Source organism: Corvus kubaryi, unplaced genomic scaffold (genome assembly GCF_017639235.1).
Source record: "Corvus kubaryi isolate FWS band 111438036 unplaced genomic scaffold, C.kubaryi_AGA036_p1.0 37341, whole genome shotgun sequence".
NCBI lineage: Eukaryota > Metazoa > Chordata > Aves > Passeriformes > Corvidae > Corvus > Corvus kubaryi.
Genome location: NW_024581112.1, coordinates 1,047,983 through 1,072,565, shown reverse-complemented (window position 1 = coordinate 1,072,565; position 24,583 = coordinate 1,047,983). Strand labels below are relative to the sequence as shown.

Here is a 24,583-nt window from a genome sequence, read left to right as displayed (position 1 = left end):
TGTTAGCAATTTTACTGGATGTGTACAGAAACATTAATACAATATTTAATAAAAATATTTAATCCAAAGAAACCAATGTCTGGTTTTTTTACCATGGGGTTTAGATACAATATCCGCAAAATCAGCATTCACTGATACAACTTCGTTGAAACCCAACTCAAAAACACACGCAGCATAACGCACTTCATATTACAGGACTGAAAATTTGTGAACTCAGGAGGTTGTGGATCCTTTCAGAGTTTTGGAGCATGCTGTAAGGGAGCCCTATCCTTGCTAAACTGCTGCTTTTTCTCAAACTAAAATAACAGATGTAGTGGAGCCACTATGGTATCTCTTTAGTAAAAAGTGTATAAAGAAGTGTATAAAGCATTCATACAGTCATTTTCATTATTTGGGATTTCACTGGATATTTGTTTTCATTGAAAACTGGATTCATCACATAAATCATGAAATATTAATTCCTTCCCTGATCAACTGTTGCAGAAAAGCTAAGGAATCTGTTATGAGGATTAAATTAGAAATGTAGGTGCTGGGGCCTGTGCTGATCTTCAACCCCTTCAATGCCCTTCAACCCCAAAGTACATTTGAAATATGTCAGCACATCCTTTTTCTTCTAAAAAATGATATAGTTGCCCCAAATCCATATGATTTCCCCTGGCACCATGTGCATCAAAACATTTTTCTTCCAAAGTGGGGAACTTTCGTTGCTTCTGGATCTCAGCATGTCCTCCACCTTCCAAAGAAACATCTTCTCTGTGCCGAATAAGAATTCTTTTCCATGTTAATCTTCTTACCCTGAAAGCAATTGGAGAAATATTAATCTACCTATAAAATGAAGTCTGGTTTAGGAAATACTATGGAATAACCATTATCATGAAAGTCAATAAATTCTATTTGTGTATATATATGGACAGAGATAATGGTTCATGACCCGGTGATAGAAATACCACCTACTCACATGCAAACACTTTCATAAGCAGGAGCTTGGTTTTTTATATCTCAGAACTGAAAAAATTTAATGTTATTCCTCACAACATAATTAATGAAGATGTGGTTTCCATTTCAGAGCTCACTTCTGCCTTTCCCGTGCTAAGAATTCTCACACACTCTTAGCTACACAATTGAATTACAATGCTTATTTAATCTGCACCACCCAGAAGGATAAATGATGGGAGCAGAATAAAACACACATGTGAAGTGATACAACAGCACACATATCTAACACAACTGGGGTACGGCAGTCCATCTCTATAAAAGTGAAACAGAGGAAAATAAAACAGAAATAAATGTGCACCATGCAGTACTGGTTGCTTTGACTGTTGCAACCAACAGTACAGTGGATATTCAGAGTTGTACATGCATTATAAACACAAATACTTTCCAGATCTTCACAGGCTGGCAGGCAGTTGGATTTCCCACCTTCTGGCCACATGTACAACATGACAACATGCAATATTCTAACTGCTAATGGCATTTAAGTACAAAGAAAAACTAACCTTGACCAGAACTCTTCACAACTACTTTGTAAACCTTCTACACAAACAACACCTGGTTTCCCTGGCATGCAAAACCCTGACAGAGAGAGCTCCTTGGCCCAGTCAATAATATTCTTTCTTTTTTGCTTGTTGTAAATGTGATGACTGTAGATCCACAATCGAGTGAACGTGGTGACTTGTGACTGCGTGGCATCGGAGGCTGTCACTGAGGAAGATGAAAGATCTTTGTCGATGTAAGCAGCTGCGTGGTCCTTAACCCATTCTCTCGCATTCAGCATGCAGGGCTCGCCACTGAAGTTTTGCATCAAATACGTTTTTAGATCAGAGTTCAGGAGAATCTGCTGAGAGCGGCTTAGTAATGATGACCTAAAGAAAAAGAAAAATATAAATGCGTATAAATATATACGTGTTTACAATTTAGCATGTTTTTAGAAACACATAATAACAGAATCCTTAGGGTTGGGAAAGACCTCCAAGATCATGTCCAACCTTTGAGCGATGATCACCTTGTCAACCAAACCAGTGCACTGAGTGCCACATCCAGTCGTGCACTGAGCACCTCCAGGGAGGGAACTCCAGCACCTCCCTGGGCAGCTCCTTCAATGACTGACCACCCTTTCCATGAAGAAATTCTTCCTGATGTCCAACCTGAACCTCCCCTGGCACAGCTTAAGGCCATTTTCTCTCGTCCTGTCACTGGTTCCCTGGGAGAAGAGGCCAATCTCCACCTGCCTAAAACCTCCTTTCAGATAGTTCTGGAGAGTGGTAAGGTCTCCCCCGAGTCCCCTTTTCTCCAGGCTAAACAACCCCAGCTCCTTCAGCTGCTTGTCATAGAAGTTGTGCTCCAGACCCTTCCCCAGCTTCATAACTTTTCAAAAGTTTTGCTTCAAGCTGCCAAGAAAATCAGGCATAGTTAGATAATATGCACTTGCTATTGCTATTTAAGTCATATTAGCTATGAAAACATCTTAATTAGTATTTAATTGGTGTGCTAACTCTTGAATTCACAAACAGCACTACCAATCTGTAAAACAAAATCAAGAAAAAGGTACTTGAAAACTAAGTATGGTGGCTGAATTAATTTTGTAATACACAAGCCTACTTCTTTAAACAGAAATAAAAAATATCAGAAGGCTGGAAGAAATAGGATTGTGACAGGGGAAAAATAAGACCTTTGACTATTTTTTCACCCCTTTAGTTAGTGGTAAGCTTTATCAAAACAGACAAGTGTCTCTTCTTGAACATCAGACCTATGAACAGTATCTACATGTAACCCTCCTGTATAGGCGATGGCTCCTTCACACTTTTTCCCCTTTCCTCACTTATTTGCTGTGCACACCAGAGAAATCATAAGCTTGTATATTTGTTTTTCCTTCAGCACTGTTGTCCACCTGGCTTAATTTGGCAGTAAATCATGAAAAAAAAAAAAGACTGTTTTCTCTGATCATAACCGTACTTGTGCAACACACTCTAACTTACAGATGTTTTTATTAGCAGTCGTACCTCACAGTAATTTCTGGGAGAACAGTCGGATATTTAAATGGTAAAGCACAGGCCATAGAGAATTCCACCTAAAAAAAAAATGAGCAAATGTTTAGTTCAAGTAAGCGGTAAAATCCCACAAAGTAATATTTTTTTTTTTAAATGGTACAGTACCATAGCGGCATTAGGCACCTCTGCCTTTATGTTCAGTATGAACTGAACTTTTGAAGATGGCACCTCTGCAGACTCATTTTCAACATAGTGTTTCAGTTCAGCTAGAGCCAGTTGGTCTGTCACAGCAAACTCTTCCTCATAAGGAAACATGCTAGAGAGTAAATCTAACTCTGAAATTTGTATCTCTGCTTCTTCTTGGTTGGCCATTTCTGTTGTTCCCTGAGCAAAGAAAAAATCACGGAAGAAAAACACGGCTTGAATATGGGACAAAGTCCATTAACTACTCCTATGCAAATCAAGTTACAGAATCATAGAATAAGCTGAGTTGGAAGGGACTCACAAGGATCATCGACTCCGCCTCCTGGCCCTGCACAGAACAATCTCAAGAGTCACACCCTGTGCCTGAAAGCATTGTCCAAACGCTTCTTGGGCTGCGTGAGGCCGGTGCTATGGCCACTTTCCCGGGGAGGCTGTTCCAGTTCCCAACCACCCTCCGGGGAGAAGAACCTTTTTTTTTTTTTAATACCCAACCTAAACCTCCCCCGACACAGGTTCATGTCATGCTCTCGGGTCCTGTCACTGGTCGCCAGAGAGTGCCTGCCCCTCCACCTCCCCTCACGAGGAACTTGGAGACTTTATGTATATTAATAGTTATGAACAAGCCCATCATAACCGGTTCGTGTCTGCCGGGGACTCTGGGTCACGCACACACAGATAGCCCACGCGGTTTCCATTGCCCTGAGGTGGGACAGGACCCACTGGTGTGTCGCCAAACCAACGTCTTCCACAGACGGCTGCTGTGGTGGCCGCTCTCAGGTGTCGTGAGAGCTGGGGAGCCTCCGCTGCCCCTCGAACACACCACTCCCGCTCCCCTCGCCCTGCGCTTCCATGCTCCCCTCAAACCACAGGGGAGCAAAAAGTGACGCGGCCTGGCGCCCGCGCATGCGCGTACACGTCCCAGTCCCCACCCCCGCCACGGCCCCACAATGCAGCGCGCCGGAAGCGCGCATGGCAGCCGGTGACCGCCGCCCCGCCACCCACCCGTGATTGAGGTGAGAGGTTGCCGCCTGCCCCGCCTGGTGGAGTCATGCGCCACCAAGTTGTTCGCCCCGCCGCAGTGGCAGGTGAGGGACGGGAGCCCCCCGGGGCCGCCGCCGCGCTCCTACCGCCGTGGCCGCTTTCCTCCCAGTCCGGGACTCGCTCCGCCGGCGCACTGCAGCCGCCGCTCCGGCCGGGACACGCGGGGCTTCTGATTGGCTGCGGCAGCTGTCAGTCATGGCGCCCGCCAATCGGAAGCCGGCGGGGTCGGGGCACGGGGGTGGCCCAGCCGCGGGACGGGCGGAGCGGGCCGGGCCAGCCGGGGGGCTGCGGGCCGGGCTCGGCTCGACTCGGGTCGGCTCGGGTCGGCTTGGGGCTCACCTGCTGCCCACGGGACGGGAATGCTGGCTGGCGACAGGGTCCGGCCTGCTGCCCGCCGCGCCCCGGGGGTTCCCCAGGCGAGCCTCTGAGCGCATTTTTCCAGGGTGTCTGTCAAACGCAGGTGCTCGTTTGGTCGTTGAAACACCGCTTTATCTTATCTTAAAAACCATAAAATGCGTCGGTCGTTTAGGCTGTGCATTTCCTCGTGAGGGCTGCGCCGTGGAAAGGCTGCTGCAGAGCCTGTCTGACAAGTCTGCCCAGGCACGGCGTGGGTTAAGTTAACAACCCCACGTGTTGATGCAGTCCTGCCTTCCCGGCAGGAGCAAGGACAGTTTGGAAAGGATTTTATCAATTAAAAGTTGTTCATACAAGATCAAGTCTTGTACCTTTTTGCAGAAAAATGTGCTGTAGAGGAAGGTTGTTGGATGAACAGTTATTTCTTACTCTGAACAAATTGAATGGTAAGTTGCAAAAGTTGATAATTTTGCTCTCGATGAAGTGGCTGCCAACCAGCCATCAACAACTGGGTCATCTGCCCTACGAGTATGCTCATGCAAACATGCTCTTGTTTGTAAATGGCTTTTCATACAAAACGTGCTCTATGAGTATCATGCCTAAACACTCCCCAGCTTAAGTTTTCTCTCTAGTTCTCTTGGTCTGGCTTAATTTTTTGGCTGTGACAGCTCCAAGCAGGCAGTTGTGCTCTGGGGCTGGTGTGCTGCCACGTACAAGCAAAGAAATGGATTTGGAAATGTGGATTGATAAAGGTCAGATTTAGTGCTGGTTGTGTTTACATGAAGGGTGGACAGCAGGGTTAAGCTAGCCTGCAAAGATTGCAGAGACTTGATTCTGAACCATTTTTGCTTCCTTGTTTTCATTGTATAGCATATGTAGAGTTTTAAGTTTATCTGAGGTTTTTGGATGATCTTCTGTCAGGCAAGGCACAGGTGCTACAGACTAGAAACTAAAAATGTTCTGTCACATCTGCAGTAGCCACCTATCTGAAGCCAAGCACTTGGCTTAGGACTATGTAGTGGTAGATCACTCTTGTCAAGAAGGGTCCACAGGTATAGTGAGTAACAGACCCATCTGAATTATTTGATTGATATGTGGGGAAGGTGATGATAAATTTTCCACAGTAAAGAAATTGAAAAATCAGAATTCCGACTGTCTGTATATTTTCAAATATGTTAAAGAGTATCTTACCTGTGTCAGACTTCATCAAAAACACAGGGAATTTGCAGTAAACAAAACGAAAAGGTTACAAATGCAAATAACTTCCAAGTTTTAGTTGGGACAAAACCAATTCTTTTTCATAAAATCCCTGCGGTGTTAGTTAAAGTCCTTAAAGTTTATAGGAATTTTTGGTACTAGAGTTTTCAGTTTTGTTATTTTGTGCAATGCTTTTGATTTAACATTTTTAATCATTTGGGTTTTGTAATTCACACTGTGATCTTGTCTATACAACAGTTACAATTGTTTCATGTTAAAACATAATTAATATTTTTTTGGTTTGAAAATGTCAAATTAAAACAAGTTAATTCACCTCAAGGGACACAGCTTGGTCTCTGCAATAATTCTTGTAGCAATGAACAAGGAAAACCAAGACTACCTTCTAATTTTACTGTTTTTCTTTGTTAGGTCACTGTTCCTTTTAGGAAAAATTACAGAGTACAAGTATGGGAAAGAAACGCATCAAAGGCAAAACTGCACAGTCTGATGAGTCTCCGGATATACTGAGTATGTTTCCTTGCAGAAGTTTGTGGACCTAATGTTTCTTTTAACCTCAAAGAAGTCTTGAAAGCTGATTAACATTAGAAGGCCTTTACACTGGTCACTGGCTTTGAAGTCTCATTTACAAAATCTGGATTTTTTTTTAATTGAAACTCAAGTCTAGCAAGAAATATTGGTGTCATGACTTTTCTAACTATGCTAGAAAATAATAATCCTGTCTTGAAAACTGAGATTAGTTTCCGGTTTTCAGGAAACTCGGACACACAGTCGTTTACTGATACAGATTGTGTAAAATTACTCAGAATATAAAGGGTTTGTGGAGTCAGCTGCTAAGCTTAAGTTGCTTTTTCCTAGTGAAAATTTTGTTGCAGAAGATTCTTGCCTCAGCAGTAAAAGCTGTGATTAAAATACTTTTTGTGAAGCAATTTGCCTTTATTCTAGCTGCTAATTTGGTACTGACCCTGGGCATTTCAGCTCTCATAGTGTATTTTGGTTAAAACCTCTTCTTTCTGTTCTTCTGTTCCTAGTAGTTCCTAATCCCAAATACTAAATTTTATTCTCCTAGCTCCACTGGATCTCACCTGTGCTGAAATTTTTTTTTTAATCTTGTTTACCCTGTTTATTGTAGCTTTTGTTTTTACTTGTATTGTGTAGCATTCTCTCCTACCACCTTATCTGCCAGGTCACAGATTGTGTCTTTCCCATCTTTTTTGTTGATCCCAGCTGGGGAAGTGAGTTGAACCAGGTTAATTTAGTTGGGAGAGAGAGCACTTAGAGTTTGAGGAGGCTTGGTGGGATGGCCTGTTTAAGTCTACTCTACTTTGGTTTCCTGATTGTCCTGGTCTTCTTGTGTCAGCTTCTGTCTCTAATGGATGCCTTTTTTAGCTGCTTTTGTCTGGTTTGGTTGTTGGGGGTGTTGGGGGCTTTTTTGTTTCCTGGAGTCAGGGTCAATGTCTGCTGTTCCTCTTTATCTCCTGCAAAGAGATCAGTTATGTTCTAGCTGCTGGTGGCATCTCACTTTTTTGCCTATAAGTAAGTGGTCTTACAATGACAAAGTCTTATAAAGCCACAAATGAAACTAAGACTGATCATGGTGAATAATTCCACTGTAATAGTAGTTGCCAATGTACCAAATTTTTTTGTTTGTTTTTTAAATGACAATTTTGAGGTTGTAGATGAAGCTCATGTTTTTCAGAAAGTTAAAAGAATGCTTCTGAATATCTATGTTTGCACTTTGATAAAATCCTGGAATCTTGGACAGGAACAGAACTGTAGGTACAAAAATTTACACTGGTTTCAGCTTATGCCAATAGAAGTTTGCAATCTTGGGGCTGTAATCTTGCCTCAACAAAGATGGATTCAGAGCTGTCACACTATCTGAGCAATAAAAGCACCTCAAAGTAAAGTTTAGGATGCAGCAACAGTATGCCCAGATTGTAAATGGTGGTAACAATAGGTTTCTTTCTGATGCTCTGATAAATTGTCAGTGTTTCCTTGGCTCTAGAAAAACTATCCTAGCTTCTGGATTGCTGCCTGTGTCTTCAATACTTGCATTCATTATGTTGCCTACATCCTTCTTGTGCTTCTTAATTTGTAGAACCTGTGTGCAAGCATATTCGTAAAGGACTGGACCAAGGGCATCTGAGAAAGGCACTGCAGAGTGTGGAATGGCATGTTTGTCAGGACTGCAAGGCAGACAGTAAGACACAAGAGAAGGCTGAGGAGGAGGAGACTGATGAAGGCACTTCGATATGGTTATGCCTAAAATGTGGCCATAGGGTATCTTTTTTGTTGTTAATTTGTCTTAATACCTTTCAGTGTCTCATAATATAGTGGAACAAGAGAGTTTCTAATTAAACTCTTATAGTGTCTCTTTTTTTATTGTAAAGGTGGTGCTACCTAGATGACTTTATATACTGTAGAGTGTGATTTAAAAATGCCTGCTCTGAATGTCAAATGAAGTACTTGGAAGATGGCCCAAAGGCATTTAGCAGGCTTAAGGCCAAAACATCATCTTGAGGACTTGTTTCCTAGAAAGTTTGAATTATTTTGCTGAGAAAATAAAAATGCTCCTAATCTATGATTTTTTCAAGATCTTAATGCTCATGTTAGTTCATGAAACTTGGAACTCTGCATGCTGAAGAGGTTTTTGTTCTGTTTTATTCTTTCAGGTGTTCAAACTGGAATTTGTTCATTAAACGTTCAGTCCCAGAGCACCTTTATTCTGCACCCAGTAAATTATCTATCTGCAGAACTAAATATTTTGAAATAGATAGCTATCTGTTGATTCCAGTTAGTTGAACGTGATTGAACAGTTTTCATTTTAATATTTTGTGATCTGACTTTATGTATGTTTCATTGACAGTCAAGTGGATTTTGTGACAATTGTGGTTATCGATATTGTAGGGCTGTGACAGAAATTCGGCAGACCAGCATGCCTTAAAGCATTATAAAACACCAAGATCAGATCCCCACTGTTTGGTTCTCAGTTTGGACAACTGGAGTGTGTGGTGAGTTTGTCAGGCAACACAAGACAGGAGCTGGAGAGCAACAGAGGCTGGGATATAATTTGTCCTTTTTTTGTGAATTCTGAGATTTCTCTCTAGGCATATATTAAAATGTTTCCAAACATGTAATTCCCAGCAGTCTTTGCTGAGATTTGCAGAATAAGTATTATTTTCTTGTAAAATTTATGATCAGAATATTTTAATAATTAAGGTTGAACTTGACCAACTAGTAAATGTGGTTGACTTCGTATTTTACTGCTTTTACTTGGTCAGAATACTGACACATGAAAACAAATGTTGATCTGTAGCTCTAAATCTTAAGTTTCGACCTTGGGAGAAGGTTCTTTCTGATGTGCACTTAGTGGCAACCTTACCTTTATCTTCCTGGTAAATACAATTCTTTAATACCACATGTAGACAGGAAGCGCAGCTAGAATTACAAGATGCTACTGGATCAAGCAATACAAAATCCGTGTCCCTGGTAGTTTTTGCTTCTTTCAAAGTAATTACACACTTCTGTATATAAGGGGGAGCCCTAATTTTCTAAACTATGATATACAGAAATACTGTACTTGACATAAAGTTTTTGTTTTGCTTAGTAACATGGTTTTGTAACTTAGTATCTGTCATTATGTTCATTATATATAACGGTATCTATTTATTTGATTATACTTTGCACTTACGTGTAACAGCCACTACTTTTAATGAATTCTAGACTGGAGATGGACATTATTAATAACATTATTACTAATGAACTAGTGAACTTCTCTTTGTGAATTTAAATTAGTGTTAAAATCGTGGGCTTGAAGTGCTTTATATTCCCTGGTTTTTAATCAAAATATTTGCAAATGAGAGGAAGTTGTCAAAGTAAGATGTTTTGGCTTCCTTCTAGAATTTCTAGAATTTAATTGCCCAATAAGTTAACCAAAGATTGATATATTGGCTATAAATGAGTTATAAATCAAAACCCACAGTCAAGAACTGTACTTCACAGTGGGCCTAGTACAAAAATTCTGATCAAAACTGCTTTTGCTTTTATTAATTATATGAATGTGTGACTAGATCTCTTTATGGTATGCATGCAAAAGTGGTTCAAATTGGATATAAGTAATAACTGTAAACAGTTTAAAGGCATGTTTTGGAGAGGAAACAATTCTAGGAATTCACTACGTTCTGCTCTTTTGAGTTTACAAGTGCTGTTGTACACATTTTCAGTACTGGTCAAACAGCCATCCCTAACAAAACTTTTTCCAATCCCTTGATTCTTTCAAGGTTGTCTACAATTTTTTTCACATGTAGAAGGTTCTGGTGTTAAAACACACCATGGAAGTAAATACCCTTTGTTATTCCAGGAGTGAGATGCCTATTTTTATGATTAACCAGATAGACAATAGATAAACAATCAGGGATCCAAAAGCTGAGCCAATTTTTTTAATGAGATATGAAGAAATGTGATGATTATAGCTAATGCCAGGGATGCTAGAGTTTTGGGGAAACATTTTACTACAGACTTCTTCTGCTTTTAATATCCGAAAGTTGAGTCTGACTTATGGTAATCCTGAAGTCTGCCTAAGAACTGTAATTGGTGTTTTCCAAAATGCAGAAGTATCAGTACCTTTTGCCACTTCTTCAAGGAGTTGATTGGGTGGAACTACAAAATTGGTACGTGTAAAACTCTGCTGTGTGTGTTCCGTCAGCACTTTACCCTTCTTGAGCCTTTATGACTGCAGCTTCTCCCACAATTTTGTCTAAAGCAGATTACTGGTATAACCATACACTTCTTTGCTCACAAAGAGACAAACAGAGTTTGTATCAGCAGTAGAAGAGGGAATAAAAGTCTGCAGGTTTAATGGTGGACACGTGAATTATTTCTTATGCAACTTAAATACAATTAAGTATTTGCTTGGCTAGAATATTGAAAATATTTTTCCATGCCATAATATTCATGAGTCATTTCCTTTAGGGCCTGATATCTTAGTTTCTTGATTTTTGGCAAAACTTTCCCAGCTTTTATTTTTCTTGCAGCAAGGTTTCTAAGCATATCTCTTAAGAGTCTAATTTATACTTGTAAATTGCAACTGCCAGTCACCAAAATAATTTACTAAAGAAAATTTTTAAGTGTTTTATTTTTGTGATAAGTAGATTGGATTCTTCCCTAAGATTTCTAAATCTTACACTAAACCTTGTAATTTTATAACTTTATGTAATGAATTGCATCAAGCAAGCAAATAGTTTAGGATTTTTAAATAATAGAAAAAAAAATAGGATTAATTGTTTTCTTTTGGGGGCGGCGGAGACAGGTGCTACCTATGTGATAATGAAGTTCCATATAAAACTTCAACCCTTTTGGGCCAGACTGTGGATTTTGTTAGAAAACAAGTTGGTATTGACTCATCACATGCAGGTAAGTAATTATAGTATAGATACAGTAAATCAGAAGGTCTCCTAAGTGTTGGAGACAGTACTTTAAATCCAGAATTTTCACTAAATTGGATTTAGCACCTTATGGTAAAGGGAAAAACTAATTTCTCCCCTTTTTTTATCTTTTTTGTCACAAATCTGATAACATAAGTAATGTTCTAGCCCGTTGATCTAATTAGATCAGGATTTTGCTCAGCATCCCCTAAACTTTTACAGACAAGACAAACAAGAACAGGAGAAAAAAAAGACAGTTTTACTGTGACTTTTTAAAAAATGTGACAGTCACTTTTTCTGCAAATAAGCAATTGACTTTCAGTACTTAGGGTGCTGTGTTTATTCATCAGTGTTGCTCAGTCTGTCTTGAGATCTAAAGAAAAATTGTCATTGCTTAAGGATAATTTGGGTTTTTTTAAAGTATTTTTGTGGGTGTTTGTGAATGTATCAGGAATGACTAAATCTCCAGTAATGGAAGGAGTATACTGAGGTTTTGTCACTGGGTCTGTACACTTAGTATAGGCAGCTGCAGTGCTTTTAGAACTCTAAAATACTGTGTTCAGCCTGCAGTCTATCTGTAAAATATGATTGTTTAAAAGAAAACAAACACAGCAAAACCACCTAGTTTCCACAATAGCAAAACTGGTTTTGTACGAGGCATTTCCACTAGAAAAATTGGAAGAATTTGCATATAAAAATAAATGCTATAACAAATGACTGTCAGAAATTCCAACCCTTGAGTGAAATCACAGGCCCTGTGGGAAATGGAACACAAACATACAGCAATGCCACGTGGCTGTCTCTGAATTCAATTTGTTCAAAAAACAGCTGAGGTTTTCCCATGGAGAGCAGAGTGTTCTGAGTGGTCAGTCTTTCCCAGATACACAGTTACTCTACATCTAATATTTGAACTTCATATCAGTTGCCAAAATTTTCTTCTCAGTTTTGAACTGGAAAACCAATGAATACCTGCGTGCAGTTGTTGCCTATTTCATGTGTTCTGTGTGTCATTGTCCATCCATCTGTTTCTTGTCCAAAGATTGTATTGTCTGTTTTCCTTGCTTTCTTTGAACTGATGTTACTTGATTTTAAAGTTAGTATTAGCTCACAGCCCTATTTACCAGAAGCCTAATCAATAGCTGACTGCCAAACTGGCAGAATCAGTGTGGGTGTATTTTGAAAACTGCCTGTAACTCCCTTATGGCTTTATTAAACAGGTCATTGAAATTTTCAGCAGTACACCAAAATAATTTGGGGGAAAATATTATTAACTTGTCTTGAAGACTATAAACCTTTCAGTATCATCTGTTTAGGTACATGAAATGAATATGAGAATGCTTTGACAGTGGGAGCCTGTTGGATGTTGTAGAAAGCCCTCACATAGGTGATTTTGACACAGCAATAAAATGAGAGATAACACTTGGAAGAATTTCAGAGGATGTTGGCATGAATGGCTTGTGGGCCAAGAGATGTTTAATTTACATGCTGATTTGAAATGCTATTTCAGGGGGTTCTTGATTTGTTGTTTTTGTTGTTTTGTTCTGTTTATTTTTTAACTTCTGTTACCTAGACAATTTAAGAACCTAAACCAGTAGTTTCATATTTAAAAATTAAAGAATTAATTATCATATGTATAATATCTAAACGTCATAGATTGCTGCTGACTGTAATAATCTTTCCTGGCCTATACCCTGTTACTATGTTAATATGTGGTATGTTTGTATTATTTCAGTAGAAAAACAACAAGAGAACAAAGAAGTTGAAAATAAGAAAGTAGAAAAAGACAGCAAAAATGAACAAGAAAAAGAAGTTTCACTTAAGGAAGAAAATTCTCATTCAGCTGCTAATGGAGAAGTCACTGTGAAAGGACTTAGTAACTTGGGGAATACATGTTTCTTTAATGCAGTGATGCAGGTACAGGACTTGTTGCTGTTTTTAGAAAAACTTTGAATAAGAAAGAAGCCACAAACAAAATGAAAAACAGCCCACAACAGCCTTGCCCCCAGCATTTTACCGTGACACAATTAGAACGTGATTTTTTTTATCTGCCAGGAATGATGGCTTCTTTCTAAAAATAGTGTGTTAGCCCAGAGAAATACGAAGAAACGGAGCTGCAGGTTCAGACTTGCTCTAAGGGGAAATACAATAAACTGCCTTGTCCTTGAGGGAGGGCATTTTTCACTGACAGAAAATTAGCATGCCAACTTCTAGTTATTTTTTAAAAATATGAAATAGTCTGACACATCACCCTTGTGGCTTCTTAGACTGTAAGAGATGAGTACTCAAAGACCATGGGTGTTTATTGCAAAAAAAATGTCTCAACTACAGAAAGTCAAAAGTAAATATTGGATGAAAAAACCAGGATGAGCATGTTGCAGCCATTGCCATCTTGTGTGACTTCTTCAGCTGAGAAGCGTAGAATAAACTTGTTCTTTCATGTGTATTGAAACTGACATGTGATCTGGTGCTCTGTGGCTCTTGATACTTGAAGTTTTACTCAAAATTCCCACTGTACTTGCAGATTTTAGTAAACTGCTTTTGATTTACTTATAAACACTTTTTAAACCAAGCAAATATCCACACTGCATTTTATCTTTTGATGTTTTAGAAACAGACGCTAGTAAATACACTTGTCAAAAGATCAGTCTGTTGAAGAATAATATATTTAGGGTTTCTGCAATCTGAAGTAATGTTTATAGAGGGCATTGGAAGTCCCATTAGCTGTATGAAATTCACCTTTAAGTCTTAAACACAGATGGAGATTCTAGAGTGGTAGTTAACCACTTTAGTTCTGTGTTTGGGAAAATAAATTGCTGCTAAACTGGTTGCTCCAAATTCCATGACTAGCGGAGTTCCGCTGCCCTTCCTGTTGTCCCCATTTTCCAATCTCTTTGTCTTTTATATTCTACAGAATTTATCACAAACTCCAGTCCTGAGGGAGCTGCTTAAAGAAGCTAAAATGCCTGGCACAACAGTTAAAATTGAGTCACCTGAGCTATGCATGGTAATATGCTTTGACCTCTGTAGTGTGTGCTCACCTTCCAGTTAAGGAAACAAGCAGTATTTATCTCTCGATTTTAAAGCTGTTCCAGCTAAATACTAACAAGATTAAGATGTAAAATCAGCAGGAACTTCACCACTGATTTCCATAAAGCTGCTTCTGAAGTCAGTGGAGGTATTTTGTTCACAATGTAAGAGCAGTGATTCGATACTCTGTTGTAGAAGGAGTGCTTGCATTATGATGATGTTATATGAAGGATGAAAATGTGTAACTCTTGCTATAGTGTCACTTGTCTAAATGCAAAATAGGAAACTAGAGGATGTCTGTAGCACTTACTTAAATAACACACCTGTCACTACAGTGAGAGATTTGGATGCACAATTCCTTTTTCAGAAATCGGGTTTTTTCCTAGTAAAGGCAAGAAATCCAGATTTTGAACTGAGCAATAAATAACTGAGTTTTGCTATCGTTTCATGATAAGCCATGCATTGTTTTTTCAGGTTAACTTACTGCCATTTTGGAATTTTGTGTATTCTATTTGACAATAATGTTTTCAGGAACTGAAAAGGAAAAACTTACTGCTGAAGAATCTGTCACTGAATTAAGGCAAAACAGCTCTGTTGCTTTTATTTCAAACAGGAACCTCAGCTAATAAAACTAGATCAGCCAGGTCCTTTAACACTAGCCATGCATCAGTTCGTGACAGAAATGCAAGAGACAAAAAAAGGGGTAGTGACTCCTAAGGAACTTTTTGCTCAGGTTTGTAAAAAGTGAGTATCTGTACAATTGCATGTCATAGTGAGTATGAAAAAGTTTATTGTTTGAAAGACTGTCAGTTTTTCCTCTTTTTTTTATCTCTAGCTCAGAACACAGCATATAAAATTTGTAGAATACTTAACAATTTTTGAAAGAAGACCAAAATATAAATGAATAGCAGTAAAATGAAAGATACTTAGTGACATACTGATGAGCTGGCTTCATATTTTTAGAAAACAGTATATGTAGACACGTGTTGCTTTTATATACATACATTCTGGAGACTTTGTCCATGTGTGTTTGGTGTGAGTTGTTTTTGCTGTGTTTATCTCTGAGTTCAGTTATACCTTACGATTTCATTTAACAGAGCAATACGATTTAAAGGTTATCAGCAGCAAGACAGTCATGAATTGCTTCGTTACTTACTTGATGGAATGAGAACAGAAGAAATTCAGGTGAGTGCTAAAGTCATAGTTGTGCATACCTTTCTTCTTCGTACCCCAGACCCAGCCTCTTTCTCCTGCTGAGGGGAGAAAAACCATACTTTCTGAGATATGTCAGCCTCCATAGAGTGGTTGTGCTGCCCACAGGACTTAACTTGAAGCATATTAGCAAAGAGAACCCGCAGAAAAAGTGGGTGTGGAGTATATGTAGTCACCTTAAAGAATGTCCGTATGTCTTCATTTCTGAAATGCACTTGTAGAAATTCCATGGGGTTTTTTTGCTAGTTTTAATTTGGGCAACCCTTAGACTGATTTTCTTACATACTAATTGGAACACTATGGTTGCATCTTGTTTCCAGTTGATTTTTTTTTGTTGTTATCTATGGGAACTATTGTGTAGTTCTACAGGTACTTGTGTTGTTTGAATTGATTCTCTTAATTGGTGAAGATTTTACTTTTTCCTCCATCTGAAACACATCGTAAAATGAAGTCGTTAAGTGAATTAGTTTAGAAAATTTTACGGAGTATATTTGTTTTGAAAATTTCAGCAAATAAGTGTTGGAATACTAAAGGCGATGAGTGACTCTAACAAAGAAAATGAAGAAGAACTTAAAAAGAAAATTAAAGGTAAAATAAATTATCACAGCATCAGTAACTTGTAAAATCTCCTTTTTTGTTGAAGTATATAAAGTAACATTAATAGAATCAACTAAAAGATACGTGTCTAATTGTACAACTTTTTGCCACCTCTTGAACATGTGTGCATCTAGAATAAGAGGCTCAATAGTTTTAGTCTATATTTAAATGTCTTGCTGAACTTGGTGGCATTTCCTTCTTAACAGAATAAGAGATAGTTGATTCTGTAGACATCATACATTAAAATATGTTTGGGCAGTGATTAATCATTCAAACATGTAAGAAGTTAAAATACTAGCATGTGAATATAACTTATGCAGCTGCTAATAGTCCATTGTTACTTAAAAGTGGTATAAAAAATTTAAATAATGAACAGGGAAATTTTTAAACTTTTCAACGTGACTTAGGAGATGAGTTGCCAGTTTAAATTCAGACTACGTGTTATTCTGAAATTACAACTTGAGGAAATTGGTTTTGTTTGTCAGACAAAAGTTGGTGCTTGTTTTTTTTAAGTTCAGATAGTTGTTTCAGTCCTGAGAGAAAACAGGAGTTCTTACTGAGATGCAGTACTTCTGAGAAAATAGGGAAATGCATTTGAGCAGAGAAAGTGGTAGGGTATGGTTTAACCAAGCTGTCTTCTGCAAATGTGTTTTCACCCCCACTCTTTTGATACACAAAAGATTCTTAATTTAAGAGTCTTGCTGTACTTGCTATCCTGAGGAAACCAGAACAGACCAACATGTTCCATCATACACCTTGCATGTTACATTCTCCTTTTTTTATTTGGTTTGCGGTAATGAAATTGGTTGCCAGTATATTGTATGTAATATTATTAATTTTACTATATGCTTTTTGAATTCTCAGAATATGAAAAGAAAAATGGAATACGAAGTTTTGTAGATCGAATCTTTGGTGGAGAATTAACCAGCACAATTATGTGTGAGGAATGCAGAACTGTAAGTAAACTGCCTGCTCTGAATAACCTAGAGTGTAATGTCCTGTAATCTGCAGGAGAACCCCAAAGTGACTGTATGTAGAAATAAGACTTGACTAGCTGCATGCTTTTCAAAAAGGAGCATTATTTGGCTGGAGTCTTACTTCCCTTGTATTATAAAGTTAACCTTTCAGTTCCTTTCAAAAGCCTTCCAGAAAAAGAGGTCAACAGCAAGCTGCCTCTGCCAGAATTCCCTCCTAGATTCTCAGTGAACACCTTCCAGTGGTACAGATCGTAGAGCAAATTAATTGTTATGGGGCCCTTTCCTTTTTTATTCAGGGGATTACATCGTCCCCTTTCCCACAATGAAAAGACCATGGAATTGCCAGGAGGACAGTGAAGAAAGCACTACTGGGATAATATATCCTGAGAATGAAGTAATTGAGTGTATTAGCAAGTGGGCTAGTTGAATATCATGATAGATTACAGCTATGAGTCTCTCAGGCCTTAAGGTGCAGTATCACTAGATAACTAAAATTCATAAAAATATTTCCTGCTCATTTCTATGGTAATGTGACTGCTGGATTTTAGTCAGTGGAAGCTATTTGTGGAGGTAAATGAGCTGTGTTTTACAGTTGTGGGCACAAGTGAAAGCAGGCCTTGAATGTAAACATGCAAATACACCTATTGACAGCAAGCCAGCTGCTTCCAAACAAAATTAAATTGGACTCTTGATTATTCATTTAAAGGTATCCTTGGTCCATGAGCCTTTCCTTGATTTGTCACTTCCCATACTAGATGTTCAGGTAAGAAATAGTACTTTATGGCCTATATTTTTTTTGTTTATATGGAAACACTTATTATACAATCATTAGGAACAGCATTTAAGCATCTTTCTAAAAGTCTCTTTTGCAAATCAAAATTGCACAGAAAGATAAAGAATAAGATTTTTCATGAGAGTCATTCCTGTAAATTGTGGTTCGTAAATTGTCTCTGGAAAATCGCACAGGTTGTTTGAGTTCTTTGGGGGGTTTTTGTCACTTTTTTCATCCATTTTCCTGCACTGAGTCCAAGAACACTTCTCCTAATATTCAGGTTATGGAATAAAGTTAAGAAATGTTGATGGGATAGTATGTGAATACTTATTTGGTCGATCTCCAGACACTCAAAGTACGTGATTTGCTTTGTGTTTTGTATTGATAATCTGTATATGTAATATTTCACATTTGTTGTGTAGCACTGCTTACTCATAAATACTGGAATGGAACCCCCACAGCCAAAAAGATCACGACTTCTGCCACAAACAAGTTTCATTTTAGCAGAAGCAAAAAAATTCTGTGGCAGGACGTTCAACTGAAAATGTCTCTGCTTGTGTAAAACATGACTCTTCAATGCATTTAATGAGATCGGTTAGAGGCAACGGTGATGTTGCCCCTTTACATGTTCAGAATTTGGCCATCAATAGCCTTGCTCTTACATGCTGTTTCATTCCACAAGTCCTTGTTTCATACGGACTCTCTGGAGTGAGACACTCCTTCCATTAACACCAGGGTGTGAGTTAGTTGTATGTTACATCATTAAAATGTTATATTTGAGCTGAAAACTCAGATAACATCTCTATTTCTGTGGTTGTTCTGTGGCTTTTTGGGTTTTGTAGAAAGTGAAAATTACAAAGAGAGAAAACATTAAAGAAAACAAAGAAAAGGAGTCTGAAGATGAAGAGGATAAAATCAATGACCATTACCTTAAGCAGAAAGATGAGCCCCCTGGTACAAGTAAGCACCTTCAGAAAAAAGTGAAGAAACAGGCCAGAAAACAAGCCAAGGTTGGTTTGGATAGGTATTTCACTTTGTGCTTGCTATTTCTGTTGAAATATACTGGTTTTGGTTCCTTAGTTTACATGAAGGAGGAGACAGCTTAAAATTTCTCCTCTTTCAAATGCACAACTGAAAAGACTTAATTATACCCATGTCTTTGTTGTTAAGATGTTCTGTTGAGCATTGGTTTGTAGGAATAATATAATAATATCCAACAGAATTTGTTGCTTGTCTGAAGTAGCCTTAATCTGTATCAGACTGTTTTCCAGTCATTGATTGCAAGAATATTCACAAAACTTTAGAATACAGACATAAGAAAGGATCAGGAAGATAGCAAGGGAACAATTAGCTGTATTTTGATGATACTGCTTAACAAGGAGCAATGGGAACTATGTCTGAGTGAGGGTAAGTTCAGTATTAGTGGAACTGATCACCTCTTATCATTAAATCATAGATTATTCTTCCCTCTCCTGCCTTATGCATCTATGGTATGCAACAAACATTCTGATAAAGAAGTGGTAAGAAATGCTGAATATAATTCATGCTTACTTTGTGTTTTGTACTCTTGTTTCTATGTATTCAAATGTGCAGAGCCAGCGCCGGCAGCAAAAACTTCAAGGAAAGATGCTTCACTTGTCAGATCTCTGTGCAACTGAACAGCCAGAGATAGATGTTGAGTACAAGCAAGAATCAGAGACTGAAATGAGCTCTGAAACTCTTGATAAGAAGCAAGAAGAGGAATCATCACATGAGTGCAAAGATCACTGCTTAACTCAGAAAGACTTGAGTATACAGGGAAATAGTACAGAAATTCAGAGCAGGCATGAAAATACAGGAAAGCCAGAACAAGAGTGTGAAGAAAACGAGTCTCTCATGGATCTCTCTGTGGAAGGCTTAGATTCTCCTATGAAGTTTGTCAATGGCCTTGACAACCTGTCTTTGAAAGAGGAGGATGATGACAATGAAGATGAGGAAGAGCTTGCTATAGACTTTTCAAAACTCCACTTGGGTGCCAGTGAATCTGACATGAGCACCATGGATGGCCTTCAGCCTGCTCCTAGCAAGACGTGCGAAGTATCTACAGATGACCCTGAAACAGCATTTTGTACTCTGGCAAACAGGGAAGAACTGAACCCAGAGGAAGGTTCAGTCCATCACTGTTTGTATCAATTTACCCGCAATGAAACACTTACTGAGACCAATAAACTACTGTGTGATGTGTGTACACAAAGGCATTGTGGACCAAAGAACAACATAAAAAGTATGACAAACTTTTTTAAAAGAAAACTTTAAATATATCCCTATGTGCTTCTTGAGTGGGTAAAGGTGGGGGGATTATCCCTAAAGTGGTATTTGTATAACTTTGCCTACTTTCATTCATCGTATTAAAGGAGAATGCTCAGCTTCTCAGTTCTTGCAGTAGATGACATTGTAACAGTTTAAATAGTGAAAATAAATTCCTGCTGTAACATTTGTTTTGATATAAAACACTTGTTTTAATCTTGGTGGTTTTTCTTTTCTGCAGGTGAAAAGAAGTTTGTTTATACTAATGCCAAAAAGCAGATGCTCATCTCTCTAGCTCCTCCAGTTTTAACCCTTCACTTAAAGAGGTTTCAGCATGTAAGTAGCAAGCTGACACATGTATATAGCCTCAAGTTAATATGTATATATGTGTACATATGCATGTTGTACTAGTTTAACTTGAAAACATGCTAATGTTACTTTTATTTTCTATAAAACTAGTTTGGTTTTTTTTTCCCAAAGTTTGGAAGGCATTTGTGTGCGGCATTGTGTTTTGTGGTCTTCGAGGCATTGAGGAGTGTTTTTCTGAAAGAATAGTCCCCTAATTAACTGGAAAACACTGTTTTGTGAGCATATTCACAACATATTCCCTCATTATTCTTACTGCTTACTGTATTAAAGTGGAATCTTAGCATTAATGGTTTCCTACTATTACAGCTGTTCATGGGCTCATGCATTTCACTAAGTACAGGTAAATAGGATCCCTTACTAGTAACAAGTAAGTAACAAGTTAGCAGAAGTGGAAAAGAGGATTCTGAGCCTTGTGGGGGAGAAGGAAGCATGAAAGGAAAGCAAAGTAACTTAAATTTTATTTACAGACACTGAAGTAAAGTCACTTACCTCTTTATTCCCAAATTGTAGAAAAATTTTTAACTCAGGCCTTTAGCTTTTCAAGAGAGAAGGAGGAAAGGAAAGAGAGGCAGTACTGCCTCTTCTAAATTTAAACCCATTTGGTGTTTAGGTCAAGATACTTGAAAAATAAGGGAGGCAACTTTAATTAGATGAAAACCAATTTCATATAGAAAATGGAAATATGTAGCCTATTCCAAGAGACTGAAATATGAAGAAAATAACTTCTGCCATCATCTCCTTTTGTTTTTATGTGATTATTACAATTATGTGATTATGGTGGGAGCACAGTTTGCATCAGTTTGGATGCTCTAAGATCAGATCCTCAGGCATGTTCCAGTATCTGAGAAGCCAAGACTTGTCCTCATAGTTACTGAAGTGCATTAGAGCTGATTCTTTTTCCACTTTTGTTACCATTACGTTAATGTACGAGTGAGCTGAAGAGCCATCTTAACTTGTGCTCCAGTGCAGCATGTGGGAGCAAGGAAATAATGCTGGAATACTGGACATCAGAGAAAAAAAAAGTTTGCTTTTTCCCAGTTTTGCGTAATGTAAAACTAATTTTGTATTGTTGAAACTTTAACCTGAAACATAGAGTAACTAAGCATGGTTTTAATATGCTCCATTTTAATATTATGGGGTTTTCCTCTACTTTGGTTGTTTAAGGCTGGATTTAATCTGCGGAAGGTTAACAGGCATATCAAGTTCCCAGAAGTGATAGACTTGGCTCCTTTCTGTACAGCTAAATGTAAAGTAAGTGGGAAAACAATCAGATTCTCCTTTCCCATGTTCTAATGTGCTTTCACAACAAAGCTGCATAGCAAAATCTTTGTAGAACGCTTGTCAAGCCTGTTACTTTGTGTGATAACTTGTACTTCACTGCTCATAACTGTAGTGCTTGCATGAATCTCTAATAACCAGTTTCCATTTCATCACCAAACAAATCAAAGAGTTTACATTCTTCAAAACTCAGCACCTGGCTGACATAGCTAAACCTGTGGTTTTCTAGAATGTGGCTGAAGGGAATACAAAGGTCTTGTACTCTCTCTATGGAGTTGTTGAACACAGCGGAACAATGAGGTTTGGGCACTACACTGCCTATGTTAAAATGAGAGCTATGAACACCCACCTCTCTGATCTTGTCCTTCGAGGACAATCTCAAGGTAAGTCATTAGAAATATTTTACAAATTATCACAAAATGGTTTGGATTGGAAGAGGCCTTAAAGATCATGTAGTTCCAACATCCTGCCATGGCAGATAAGTTCTCTGAGAAGGGCAATGAAGCTGGTGAAGTCCTATAAGGAGCAGCTGAGAGAGCTGGGAGGGCTCAGCCTGGAGAAAAGGAGGCTCAGGGAAGACCTTACCAGTCTCCAAAACTGCCTGAAAGGAGGGTGGAGCCAGGTGGGGGTCAGGCTCTGCTCCCAGGTAACAAGTGACAGGACAAGAGGAAATGGCCTCAAGCTGTGCCAGGGGAGGTGCAGGTTGGACATTAGGAAGACATGAAGACAAAATGGTGGTTAAGCATTGGAAGGAGCTGCCCAAGGGTGTGGTGACATCCCCATCCCTGGAGGTGTTCGGGGAACAACCAGACGTAGCATTAAGTGCTGTGGTCTGGTTGACAGGGCAGTGATCAGTCACAGGTTGGACTCGATCTTGGAGGTCTTCTCCAACTCAGTGATTCTATGATTGTACTCCATGATTCTTACTGAAGAGCACTAATAGAACTGATTGCTTCAATTCTTTGTAATAACTTTTACTCCTAAATTTTTCCTTTCACAGCTTTAGAAACTGAGCCAGTCAAAGGTCAGTGGTTCCACATCAGCGATACACACGTACAACCTGTCTCTGTGTCCAAAGTGCTGAGCTCCCAAGCCTATCTTCTGTTCTATGAGAGGCTGCTGTAACTCTTCAGAAGAGCCTTCCTGTGTGTGCAGCCACCTTCTTCAGAGGTGTGAGAGAAGGCAGACTTGCAAATCATGTCAACATGTTGGAGCTACTGTATAACAGGAATTCACTTTATGCATTTTAGACACACTGACAAGCAGTTAACTTATACTTTTTCCAGTGTTTCCACTACTTTTCAATAAAAGTTTTTTTCAAAATTACAGCTTTGAGTTTTTGGTGAGTAATTTGGGTAGATATAGATCTTGATCAGCAGCTTTTTCACTTTAAAGCAACCAGCTCTACTTTTGAACTATAGTTAATCTTGGCTATTATGCGTTCCTATGTGTTTTTTAGACCTGGGTTCCAAGCATAAGAAGCTGTTTCTTCCTCCACAAGAGCCAAGACAATTGCAGCTTTCAGCTCTCTTTCCACTATTGGTTTATGTCCAATAGAAGAGCCCTCAAGTTTGCAAATGTTCCAGGAATTCTTTTGCTGGTGTTTGGCTTGGTTTCTTGGCTCACTCTTATTACAGGCAGTCCCACGTAGTCTTTCCACACAACAGGCATAAGACCAGTAGTCCTGCAGTGACTTGTAACTGTGAAGTTCTCCACAAGCTTCATGTTGACTTTCATGTGAATAAAATCTTGGCTCTGGCATGCTAGAGCAGCAGCTGCTTACATTCAGTGCATTTTTTGCAACAGCCTTACTAAGAAAATGGGCATCTTGTTCTTGTAACCCTTAGAGCCATCAGCGGTAGTCCTCGTGCAGCTGACTCTAGCAGTACGCCAATCCTTCTGAAAACTTGCTGAGTTTATTTTTCAGCCTCACCAACAACTGACTATAAAGCCAGCATTAGTAGAGCAGCCTTATTTAGGCAAAAGATAGTTCCAGACTTGATTTAGCCTTCCACTCCCTTCTGGTTGTGAGATAAGAGTAGTGCTGGCAAGAGTAGTAAAAGGATTAATTATTGAAGTGGCTTGGATTTCAAGTGCAGTTCTCCTTTCAAGCTACTTGGAGACACATAAGCTGTTTACTTCCCAAGATTAATCTTAACAGGGGGCTTCAGCTGAAAGATTCCAGCACTCTGCATCATGCTGGCTAGTGCTGCTCAGCATTTATTTTTAAGGTCATTAGAATGTGATGCAGTTCACTGCTGTCAGGCTGCCCTTTTGAGAGCATGGGGACGTAAAAGGGTGAGGAGAGAGATGCATGTAAAAAAAAAAGCAGCATAGAATCATAGAATGGTTTGTGTTGTAAAGGACCTTAAAGCTCATCCAGTTCCAACCCCCTGCCATGGGCAGGGACACCTCCCACTAGATGAGGTTTTTCAGAGCCCTGTACAACCTGGTCTTGAACACTTCCAGGGATGGGCCAGCCCACAGCTTCTCTGGGCAACCTGTGTCATGGCCTCACCACTCTCACAGGGGAGAAGTTCTTCTGTGTACCTACCCTAAATTTCCCCTATTTGAGTTTGAAGGCATTCCGCTTTGTCCTGTCACTGTATTTCCTGATGCAGAGTCCCTCTCCAGCTTCCCTGTAGCCCCTTCAGACACTGGAAGGTGCTGTGAGGTCTCCACACAACCTTCTGCAAGCAGAACAGCCCTGACTTTGCCCATCTCCATAGGGCAGGTGCTCAGTCCCCTTATCAACTTGGTAACCCTCCTCTGGACTCGCTCTTAACAGTTCTCTGTCTTTCTTATGTTTGGGGCACCCCATCTGTATACAGTGCTCCA

General features: G+C 39.1%; 2 protein-coding genes across 13 annotated transcripts; one reads left to right on the top strand and one right to left on the bottom strand.

Moving 5' to 3' along the window:
• Nucleotides 1-44: 44 nt before the first annotated feature.
• RWDD2B (RWD domain containing 2B) lies at nucleotides 45-4,468 on the bottom strand. 5 transcript variants are annotated; one of them, XM_042031504.1, is made up of 5 exons: nucleotides 4,319-4,468; nucleotides 3,153-3,371; nucleotides 3,000-3,067; nucleotides 1,497-1,862; nucleotides 45-795 (listed from the first exon to the last, which is right to left on the bottom strand). In XM_042031504.1, exons 1-5 carry the CDS (start codon nucleotides 4,427-4,429, stop codon nucleotides 558-560), a joined length of 1,002 nt encoding a protein of 333 aa, XP_041887438.1. In that variant the 5' UTR covers nucleotides 4,430-4,468; the 3' UTR covers nucleotides 45-557. The 5 variants fall into 5 exon arrangements, with proteins under 5 accessions (XP_041887438.1, XP_041887439.1, XP_041887442.1 ...); XM_042031505.1 differs by lacking the exon at nucleotides 4,319-4,468 and adding an exon at nucleotides 4,194-4,275; XM_042031508.1 differs by lacking the exon at nucleotides 4,319-4,468 and adding an exon at nucleotides 3,912-4,038.
• Nucleotides 4,127-23,071, top strand: USP16 (ubiquitin specific peptidase 16). 8 transcript variants are annotated; one of them, XM_042031496.1, is made up of 18 exons: nucleotides 4,127-4,204; nucleotides 6,213-6,311; nucleotides 7,903-8,084; nucleotides 8,712-8,815; nucleotides 11,113-11,216; nucleotides 12,960-13,141; nucleotides 14,139-14,231; nucleotides 14,868-14,998; nucleotides 15,352-15,439; nucleotides 15,976-16,054; nucleotides 16,928-17,019; nucleotides 17,747-17,803; nucleotides 18,655-18,822; nucleotides 19,406-20,075; nucleotides 20,340-20,434; nucleotides 21,632-21,718; nucleotides 21,975-22,128; nucleotides 22,746-23,071. In XM_042031496.1, exons 2-18 carry the CDS (start codon nucleotides 6,251-6,253, stop codon nucleotides 22,868-22,870), a joined length of 2,472 nt encoding a protein of 823 aa, XP_041887430.1. In that variant the 5' UTR covers nucleotides 4,127-4,204; nucleotides 6,213-6,250; the 3' UTR covers nucleotides 22,871-23,071. The 8 variants fall into 8 exon arrangements, with proteins under 8 accessions (XP_041887430.1, XP_041887428.1, XP_041887432.1 ...); XM_042031494.1 differs by having other exon boundaries at nucleotides 4,191-4,276; XM_042031495.1 differs by lacking the exon at nucleotides 4,127-4,204 and adding an exon at nucleotides 4,562-4,692.
• Nucleotides 23,072-24,583: the final 1,512 nt, after the last annotated feature.